At 27.0% G+C, this 11,539-nt stretch overlaps 1 protein-coding gene and 1 long non-coding RNA gene across 2 annotated transcripts; both read right to left on the reverse strand.

Annotated features, from left to right (window-relative positions):
* Positions 1-214: 214 nt before the first annotated feature.
* Positions 215-964, reverse strand: LOC136078937 (uncharacterized). Its single transcript, XM_065794746.1, has one exon. It carries the CDS (start codon positions 962-964, stop codon positions 215-217), a length of 750 nt encoding a protein of 249 aa, XP_065650818.1.
* Positions 965-10,180: 9,216 nt separating this feature from the next.
* On the reverse strand, positions 10,181-10,538 carry LOC136078949 (uncharacterized). The gene is made up of 2 exons (XR_010637808.1): positions 10,415-10,538; positions 10,181-10,332 (listed from the first exon to the last, which is right to left on the reverse strand). It is a non-coding gene; the product is annotated as an uncharacterized LOC136078949 (long non-coding RNA).
* Between the last annotated feature and the right edge of the window lie 1,001 nt (positions 10,539-11,539).

Consider the following 11,539-nt stretch of genomic DNA (forward strand, 5'->3'; position numbering starts at 1 on the left):
AATTCATAAGGATCAAAATACGGTGTTTTCATTAAATTCCTTTGAATTTCTTGAAAAATATTTGTGTTATTTAATAAATTGTCTTCAAAAGGGTCAAAATTTATATTTTCAAAACCTTGTTCAGAAACATTATTCGAATCCATTTTTAAATATAGTAAATATGAATGAATTTAACTATTAATATATTAATAAATAAACTATTAACCTTGAAATATTAAATTTTCTGTTCTTTCAGAGTTTTTTGTTGAAATTCATGGACAATTAGTTTATTATACACAACTTTAGCATAATAACCATTTTGTCTATGAACTTTTGCCTTAGCAAATAACTCTTTTCGAACTTTTCTAGTTGTACTACAATAATCTTCATTAATAAAAATATTGGTACCTTTTAGCTTTGATGCGTTATCAGTGATCGTTTTTTTGTCCTCGTAGTCATGCAGTTTTATAACAATTGTTCGTTCGCGATTCTCGTTTGAAACTCCCACTCTATGCGCTCGTTCTATTTTGATTTCTCTTTTGATATTAAGATTTTCAGCAAATAATTTCCTTACTTTTTCTTTGGTTTTTTCCCAATCTTTTTCGTCTCTACTCTCAGGCAAACCATCAATACGCAAATTGTTCCTTCGATTTCGATCCTCTGCATCAACAGATTTTAGATTTAGGTTGTTGTTGTCTGTCGAAATTTTTCCCTGTATTATCTTTACGCTGGATAACTCTTCTTTAACTTTACTAATTTTTTCATATACACTTTTAACCTTATCGTCGCAGGCATCTCCAACGAATGTCAAGCCAGCTTTGATATCGTCAAGATCTTTCCTTACTTCTTGAATGCTTTTTTGAACTGAATCAAACTTTATATTAATCATTTTAACTGTTTCTGTAAAGAACGACAATATCGTCTCTTTTTGTAAGTTCAGTAGTTCTCTCACCATTACCATTGAAACAACCTCAGCATTGCTCATTTTAATTTAATTTTGATAAAAAAAAAAAAAAAAAAAATCCGATTTTAAAGATAATTAAATACTAAAAACTCAGAAATACTAAGACTATTTTTTATTATTTCTTACGCTGCAAAAACACGTCTGTTCATAAAGAAAGCATGCCGCAAAAAACAAAACAAAAGTTTAAACATAAATAACAAGTTATGGTATATATTTAGTTTGTATACATTTAGAGCATTTATTTCCTTGAGTAACGGCTCGGCACTTTCGTATCTACTTGCGCCCAAAACTAATCTACTTGCTTGCTTTTGTTTTGTATAAATAATTTTTAGGAAAGATAAATGATTGTTTGCCCAGGCAATAATACAATAGTTAATATGTATAAATTTAGTTAATATAATGTATAAATGAAAAGTATAAATTTTTTAAACATAAATTATTTAAAAGATGTTTTGTCTTGTACATAATCCCCAGGGTCTTTGAAACTTTGTTCTCGACTAGCTTTATTTGGCTTTTCCAATTTAAATTCTCATCGAAAATTATTCCTAGTATTTTCATTGAAAAAACTCTTTTTATTTTAATATTGTTAATTGTTAGTTTAACAATTAACAATATTAGCAAACAAAATATATTTCGTTTTTTCAATACATAATGAAAGTTTATTTGCTTCAAACCACTCATTAAGATATATTAATTCTGTGTTTACAATATAAAAAATATTTTTTAAATTTGGGTCAGAAAAGAAAACATTTGTGTCATCAGCAAAAATAATTTAATTAAGTATATTTGAAGACAAATAAAAATCATTAATATAAATTAAAAACATAAGCATAAGCCTAGCAATTACAAAAACTAGTCTAATTTCATTGGAACTCTATTTTAGAAAATATTTCCTAACCTTAATTCGTATATTAAATTTATTGTAAAAACAAAAAGCTTAAAGTAAATATAAAAATTAAAACAATAACCTTTAAAGTATAAAAATTTATACTATTGATTACTATTGGTATGTCGAAATCTTATTATTTAATAATATTAAAATAATGAAAATAATGTTAATTAAACATTAAATTTTACTTGTTAAAACAGCTTAAAACAAACAACATGGAATTATTTACCATGGTGAAGAAAAAACACGAAAATAAATTTTTCTTATGCTGAACGTCCAGTTTAGACGCAACCATTGCTTTAGAATAATTATTGGTTCAAATAAAGAGAATCAATTTTTTTTATTTCAATACAATTTTTAGATCGTCCTAAATTTAAGCCTTTACAGTAAAAAACTACTTTCTGATGTTGCCAAATTACAAAACGACTTTACTATTTAATTCTGGGGGACACTTACATTTTTTTTTTCAAGTTGAATTTTTTATACAGTATAAATAAAATAGTAAATTATATTGTTTGAAAAGTTGAAGTCGTTACGGAATATATTTGTTAACAATTTAAACAAAAATACTCAAAAAAGACGGTAAAAAAGGGTTTTTTTAACTTTTTTTAAGTGGGGGACCCTTAAATTTTTATATTTTTTTAAAATACTTGGTAAATATTCTTTTTATCTTAGTGTAAACCTCAATTTAAAAGTTGGAGTGGGAATGCGAAAATTTTGCGGGAATGGGACACCCTAATGTAAGCACTGTACTAACATGTTTTTCTCAATTTACTTTTTAATAATAAAAAAAATAAATAAAATTTTTTTAATTCAAAAAAGTTGTTTTTTGTGCAAAGATACAGCCTGCCCAAATCAACAGTCAATATATGTACTGAGGTCCATGCAGAAAGTAATATCAGTGGGTAATTCCATACGAAATCATCCAAGAAAAAATAACTTTGTCGCCAATACATCTCAGAATTGTTTTACTCTTATAGTCCATATTAAAAAAATGAATACTTTAGAAATTTGAGCTAAAAATCTACCTGGGTTGTTGCATTGAAAAATGCTGGTTCAGCATTTGGAAAAAATACTGGTTCAGCATTTTCATGATTAAGAGATTAAGATTATTCTGAAGTAAAAACTAAACAACTTTAAGATGTTTGAATTCTAAGATTTTTCTCAAGCTTGGATTCTAAATAGAATTTTAATTCGGCAAATCAAAAAAAATATGCCCTGTTTATTCAATTTATTCAAAGTTATTGAAGATAAATAATTTTTGGATCTAAAATAAGAACCGTTATCTAAAAACTATGGAAAAATTTTAAATCATAACTTTATTTTAGTTCTACAAAAAAAATTAGATTTGTGCATTATCTTTGTAATATTTATCAAAGCAAGCACTTAAAATAACATCATTTCAGAGCTTTAAAAAATTCAAACTTTTAAACCAATAGCTACATGACACATCAGATAGATTTTCCTTGAATTTTATCAAAAAAATAGCTATTTGTTGCAAAGATTGCTAATGACGTCTAATATTTCTATAAACTCTAGAAATCCAATTTAGCGATTAAATGTTATACTTATTGTTATTCTCGCGATTTATAGAAAACTCGCATAAAATCCAAGTTACTAATTCAAAAAAGTAAGAACAGGACTTTGCTTCATTAATTAATACAAAAAAAAAAAAATTATTTAAATATATTTTATAAAGAGAAAGATGCCTGTGATCTGACAAGTCCTGACAAATCTGGAGTTTAATTTGTAGATGTAGGTGTATCAATTTCAAAATTGATTTCATCTTTAACTCACAGGATGCATTACAACAAGTGTTTATTATTTTTATTGGAGTTTTAGTTTTTTTGTGTGCTTGTAAAAAGCTTTGATTCAAATGATGCCATGTCCTTTTTGGCCCGCTTTAAAGGCTGGTTTTGAAGTTGATGGTTAAGGCTGAAATTGAGCAGAGACACTAAAGGGTTATATGAAGGTTGAGTGACTTTAGTGTTTTTGAATTTCAAAGTTGAGGGTTAAGGTTCTTTTGGTTGTGTTTGATCAGCTGGCTCATCTTTACAATGTTTGATTTAACTAGAGGATATATTTCTTTAACAAATACCATCATTTTAAGCTTCTCTGGATTTAGATTGTACCGCCAATCAGTTACTATTTGGCCACCTAAATAAAACATTCTTTCAGATGAAGCAGAGGTTACTGGTATGCATAGATAGCTTCTTGCAAGGCTAGAAACATAATTTTTCCACCATGCTAAAACATCAACATTTTTAGAGGCTGAATCTATGTCTTTGTAAATGCTTATTTCCCTCTGTAGTGGAAGAAGTGTTTCAGTTGAGCATTGTGCAACTTGAGACATTTTTTTTGTAAAACATTATTTCTCCTATGTCATTTGTAGAGTCATCCAGGGCAAAAGGTTCTAGCAGTTTCTAATAGAATTGTGTAGTTGTTGCATGATTTTTAACCATACATTGAATTGTCATGGTAAGTGTTTCATCAGTGTTTGTTGTTTCTGACAATGAATGATCTTTATAAAATGTATAAAAGAAGAAACATCTAGGTAATTCAAAGTAAGTCCTATCTAAGATGGATAAAAGGTTTGACAACCTTTTATCCATCTTAGATAGGAACGTCTCAATAAATTTACAAATTTGTTAGGATCGCTTGCTCTTAATGCTTCTTTTTTGCCTTCACATACAATGTAGAGTGTAAGGACATTCTGTTGTAATTTAGCAATTGTAACACTTTTTTCAGCTGACCAGCTATCAGAGTAATTTTTGCACAATTTCAAAAATGGTAGAACATTTTGAACAGTATTGAAATCCGCCTCAAAACGAATTCTATCGCGAAGTAGATCTTCGCATGCTTTTTCAAGTGTTACTAATAACTCAGCTTTAATATTGTAAATTGAGTTTGCTTAAAGGATGCAGTCAAAAAAACCTTATAGTATATTTGACTGCATACTTTAAGCAGTTGCTTAAGATATGATCAGCACCAATCGTGTGGTTAGAACTTTGGATCAACGTGCTTTGACCAATAGCAGACTTCATTTGAAGACATATTTGAAGCCCCATCTCTCACACAAACTAATGTTAAACTTTGCTCAACTAAGATTGGAAATTTAGAGATCATGCTGTCTAATCCTTTAGCTAGCATAAAACCGGTTTTTCTTCCAATAAAGTTTTGGCAATACAAAGATAGCTTTTTTAATTCAAAATCCTTGCTGATGTAGTGGACTGTCAAGGATTTATAAGGGTTGATGTTCCTTGAAGTCCAACCATCAAATGTAAAAGCCACCAAACTGCAATTAAGAATGTCTTTTTCCTGTTGCTCTTTTATTTGCTTCTTTATATTCTTGTATAACATTGGCAGTAAAGCTTTTGAAAGAATAGTTCAGATTCTTTAGGACGTAGATAGTTCAGTAGCATTTTAATACTAGGACTTTCAATTATGCTAAATAGCAAATTTGAAAGGACATAAGCAAGTGTAAGAACTGTAGCAAATACTAGCTGTGCCTCGCTTTGTAATGGCCACTTCTTTACCTTGGCGAAATCATCCATAAAATATGGCTTGTCTGAACCTTTTCTGAAAATGTGACTTGAATGGGGGAATGATTTACTGGAGTAAAAAAACCTTTCATTAGGATTTTTCAGCTTTTTCTTCAGCTGATTTTTTATTAGCCAATTGTTTTGCAAGAGCTTTATTTTCTTTCTTCATCATTCGAGTATCAAGTAATGGATGTTTGGCTCTGAAAGAAAGAAATATGTTATTGCATTTACCGCATCTCATTAACTGTAATAGATCACATTTAAGGGATATAAAATAATAAAAATTAAGATTTATTTGTAAAATTTGCAATTTATTAATAACAAATGCAACTTATTTATTATTATAAAGGGTTATAAATTATTATAAATGTAAAATCCTATCAATATCATTAAAATATATCAAATATAGCAAATAAATATAAAAAAATGCAATTAGAAGTGATAAAAAACAAAAAACAAACCAATGTTGGATTTATGCGGAATTATGTTGGGCAACATCGCCCAGTTAATACCAATGTTGAAATAAAGTTATTTTAGACTAGGGCTGTTTGCCGAAAAACAAAACTCGATGTAGTTAAGAAGATAAATTATTCAAATTCTTAAATACAGAATTCATATGATTTTGTCAGTGTCTTATGCCGAAACAAAAGCTTTAGACTTTATCAGTTTTTTTGGGTCAGGTTTTTCTGATGTTTTAAAAGAAACTTTTTCATTTTTAAAATTTTTATAATATCTTTTACTACAACTAATACAGGATCTAGAGAACACAATATTGGAGTCATTAGATTGGTATCGCTCAATATCATGACATTGATTATTCCACCAAGATCATAGTTCTGATCTATTCTGTTCCATAATAAGTTAATAATAATATAAAAATAATTCTGGTAAAAAGACACAGATTAAGATTTATTTTTAAAATAAAAACTCTCAAATCATGATCGCTTGTCCAGATAAGATTAGGATCTCAAATAAATTTGTTTTTAAGGTGAAAAAAACAACATAGTTTAATAATATAATCTGTTCTCATAGATTATCAACAGTTTCTTTTTTTTAATATAAGCTGCTCTTTCGTGGTCAGGATATTTAAATTTTGTATTAAGTCTAATGAAAATGTTGTTTTTTGACAAACATATTCAGTTAATAATATTAACTGAATTTATTTGTAAATATAATATATATATAAATATATGACAAATATATTCAGTTGATAATATTAAAAGTGGGAAAAGTATAAATTTCAAAGTAAAATCCTGTCTAATCATTGTTATATTAGGAAAGACATAACAAGATGGCGTGATGGTTCATATTATTTAAAAAATTAGCAAGATGACATCCCGCCTCACTTTAAGCACTGTAATATATATATATATATATATATATATATATATATATATATATATATATATATATATATATATATATTTATATTTATATATATATATATATATATATATATACCTATATGTATGTATTTTGTAAAATATATATATATATATATATATATATATATATATATATATATATATATATATATATATATATATATATATATATATATATATACGTATATATACACATATATGTATGTATTTTGTATTTTGTACTGTATATGTATTATATAACACAAAAAAACGCAAAATTAGCGGATTTTTTCTTTTTAAATCGCTGATGCAATAAATTGCAAAGCGATTTTTATAGAGCAAATTGCCAAGCAATGATAAATTAGTAAAAACACTTATCTAATTTTTTCTTTCGCTTCTTCTACGCAGTGTTTTTCCATCAGTAGGTTCATCAGGAAGAATGTCTAAACATTAAAAAATTTTAAATTATAGAAAAAAATCATTTTGCAGGAACTTGGTTATTGTTATAATTAATTATGCAATAACTGTAGTATTTTGTAACCAGGAAGTTTCATTAACTACATTAGATAATTAAAAATTTATGAAAAGATTTCTTCAGAACTTGGATAAATTTGGACTGATCATTTGTTTTTATAGTTTTTTAAAAGGAACTTATTTTCATGTCTGCGTTTAGAAATTAATTCTGGATTTTTAATCTGTAAATTTTCTTGATATAAATGAGTAATAATTTCAAATTTTTCTTGCAAACATAGCATACATTTTTTGGAAATGTTATTATAGGCAGGGGCAGATTTTAGAATAGACAATTGTAAATTAAAATTTTTCTTTTTTTCTTTTAAATCCTAAATATATATTGAGAGCATAGTCTCTTTTGAATACTTTTTGTGTTGAAACGATTGTTTGTGGTTGGCATAACGTTTTTTCCATTTGCCATCGGTTTAGCCAATATATTGTTTATTAGGGTTGTTTTGCGAGGAAACAATGCATTTGTAAATAATATTTTTTGATAAGCATTTGCCATTCATAGGGCAGCCAAGTTTTTGCTTGCAGTTACAATTTTCAGTAATTTTTTCTTTGAGAAATTCATATTTATTAATCAATGCAAAATTAGGGCCTTTTATAACTCTTTCAATATTTTTTGTAAAGCTATAGCTTACTTTAATAGCGTTTCTGTTAAAAATTTTGTGCAACTTATTAGAGAGAGAAAAATGTTTGTCAACTAATTTTAAAAACGCTTTTCCAATGTTTGTTGAAACATTTTTGCTGTACGGAGGGTTGAACGAAATTATATTTTTATTTCTATTTCTCTTTTTTGCAATTTTTGTTTCAAATTTTAGCTCAAAATTTTTAAATCCGCTTTTTTTAGGAGCATCTTTATTGATTCTTAGAATCTGAAAATAAAAAAAGTCCTATAATTAAAAATAAACAAAAAGGAAATTTCGAATATAAAACAAAATTTGCCCCACCATTTATTCCTAACCTAGAAAACTTTGAAAATAGTTTATTACAATTGATTAAAACAATAAAATTCCGAAATATTAATAATAATTTCCAAAAGGAACTCAAGTTAGACATTAATAATATAAAATCAAACCCTAATATTTTAGCTTTTGCTGATAAAACAAGCAACATATACCAAATTGCCCCAGCTAATCTCAATAAATTACTGCGAAAAATATTTCTAATAACTACGCAAAAGCCCCAAATAACTTTTAATTTTCAATTAAAAGTTATTTGGGGAAAATTCAATTAATTTAGAAGGCCGCAAAAACATTGCTAAAACAACTAATTTAGATGCTAGAATTGAATCAGCCACACCAGCGCAGGCATTTATCTTCATTACAATGCATACTATGTTTACAAGAAAAATTTGAAATTATTACTCATTTAAATCAAGAAAATTTACTGAATGAAAAATCAGAATTAATTTCTAAATGCAGGCATGAAAATAAGTTCCTTTTAAAAAACTATAAAAACAAATGACCAGTCCAATTTTATCCAAGTTCTAAAAAAATCTTTTCTGGGATTTTTAATTATCTAATGTCGTTGATGCAACTTCCTGGTTGCAAAATACTACAGTTATTACAGAATTATTATAACAATTACCAACTTCCTATGCTTGTTATGCATTACACAAACCATACACACAATAAATAATGCCTAATAACTATAAATAATTAAAATTATAATCAACTTTGTTTTGTTATTTATTATTTTGCAATTTTCATACAGGATTGCAGCTTCGACAACTTTTATAATTTCCATACAGCATTACCACTTTGGCAACTTTTATAATCAAAGCTATGACTGTCATTCAGTCTTTTCAGTGTCGGAATTGTCATCAATAGTCTTTTGTGACTGCGACTGATACAGGAAGATTCTCAAAAAACAGTTTATGTTGAGTGGGTATGACGCATGCTTTACACAAGCTAAGGAAATGGTTGCAGCCGAAATGGGTAGTAACGCCTTGTATGCTGGTTGTAGACAGGGTTCTTAGTACTTCTGTGGACGCCCTTTGCTTCTGCATTTGCTCACAGAAATTTTCTTTAAATCATCCCCATACGTGTACTTGTTCTGAATAAAACTGATGTTAGCATTTTAATAACTCAGTTTTTTTATTTTTAGCCAATTCACTGTGTCACGATTTTCATCAGGGCTTCAGTTCTTCATAAACATGCCACTTAGTTTTTTGCAATCCACAATTTACTGTTACTCATTTGTCAATCAGAATTGAAAGAGATGCCGCTATTGCTTTCTGCAATAAAGCTATTTTCCAGATCACCGATGGCAATGCATTCATTGATCAATGTCATTAATTCAATATTCATTTGCAGGCCTTGTTTTAAATAACAAATGCTTAATGCATTAGCTTAATGTGAACTTGACGTCATAAAATTTTTTTTATCTTTTTATTTTTTAAAGACATTAACTTTTTTAAATTACTGCAATAATATTAACTAGCAGAAAGCAACCCGTAATACGGGTTACGGTCGGTCTATTACTTAATTTATAGTGGCTGTTTTCCACAATTTGAAGTTGCGAAAACTTAACTAATACGATGTAAGAAAAACGCCTTAAATTAAAAAAATAAGCCATCTGCAAAATTAAAATAAATAATTTACCAATTATTTAACGTTATTTGAGTAATTTAAAACTGACATAGGTCATATCAGTGTATGGCAGAACCATTTTCCTAGACATTACTAAGTTCAACACAATACGTTTTTAGTTACTGACACAAAATAATAACACTTCATCACGCTTTAAATTGACGAAAAAGTAAAGCTAAATTCTTGTTATAGTTTTTATAACATGAACTTTAATTAATAAAATTAATATGAAGTGAACGTAAATTATTTATGAGATAATAATTTTTGGTATCCCCTTGAAACATGTTTCTTTAAAAAAGGAAATTGTCTTTAAAACGATAAATGCACACAACTAAATAAATTTATTATAAATAACTAAGCAATTGAGTACAAATACGTTTCAAACAAAAAAAAGTTGATTTACAATCAAACATGTGTATAACAAATTGTGAAAAATATGTAAACTTTGATCTTTTATATTGCATTAATGCGTCGTATGACAAACCTAAAATAAAAATTGTAACAGATAAGTAGACATAAAAGAAAAACAAAACAAAACAAAAAAAAATAACTGGAATACAATTTACCTGCTTTTCGGTAGCCTGTTGTCATACTTAAACTGCTGTCATGATGCAACTTGTCGGTGTTGTTTTACGACGTTATTTCACGTTGGCTTTTAGTAAACTTTAGTTGAATTTAAAAGACATAACAATAGATTGAAAATATTTTAATTAAAAAGCAAAAATACAAATGCTTCAAAGAGCCAAACTAAAAACATTAAAGATAAAAAATCAAATAGATATAAATAAATTGTATTTATATAGCTAAATAGTCTTGGCTTATAGTAAATTTTAAAAGCAGTGTTTTCAATAAATTAAACTACCAATAAATTATTTTTAACAAGTAGAATGTAGCATCATATTATGATGATTGGATTGTGAATCAATTTAACTATATTTAAGTTTAATTGGTAAAAAACAAATAAAATTTCAATTAAAAAAGACAAAAACAAACCAAATATACAACAATATATTATAAAACGAAATTACAAATTAAAAAAAATTAAAATAAGTCACCGAAGAAAAAACGGCAACAAAAAAGTTATAAATATCTTCACTGATAAAAGACATTTACAACCTTTTGCTTGCTGTTTTTTCTTCGGTGTCTCCCAAAACCCTGGTATGGATAAGCCCTCTATTTGAAGGATGGCATACCGCCATTACTTTGCTACTTATTGACGGACCTCTCCGAGGGAGACCCTGAGTGTTGGGAGCGATATCTTTGGTATTCCTCAAATGTTAATGACTCTAAAATTACAAATAGAAGGATATAATAAAATTTAAAAATATTTACAGTTTTTTTTAATTAAAATATAACGCATAACCTCACCATTTTCACAGGATGAAGAGAATGCTAAAAATAAATTAAAAAAAATTAAATTAAAAAGAGTTAAACTTGTGAAAAATTTAATTTTAATAAAAATATGAGTAAAATGCAAACAGTTTAAAAATGTCATATTTATATTAAATAATTCTTTCACCTATTGCACATATTTCTCCGTAAAAAAAATATAAAATTTAAAACACAGCCCTACCAATTATGCTTCTAACAGACACTAAAGACAAAATGTACCTCAGATATTGATAGAATTATATTTACATATAAATAATTATATAGTTATAATTTTTTTACCTATTCCCCTCATTTCATCC

This window comes from Hydra vulgaris, chromosome 04 (assembly GCF_038396675.1).
Source record: "Hydra vulgaris chromosome 04, alternate assembly HydraT2T_AEP".
Lineage (NCBI taxonomy): Eukaryota > Metazoa > Cnidaria > Hydrozoa > Anthoathecata > Hydridae > Hydra > Hydra vulgaris.

Bases quoted from the DNA above. Each gene is read 5' to 3' on its own strand.
- LOC136078937 (XM_065794746.1), bottom strand. From the start codon at position 964: ATGAGCAATGCTGAGGTTGTTTCAATGGTAATGGTGAGAGAACTACTG.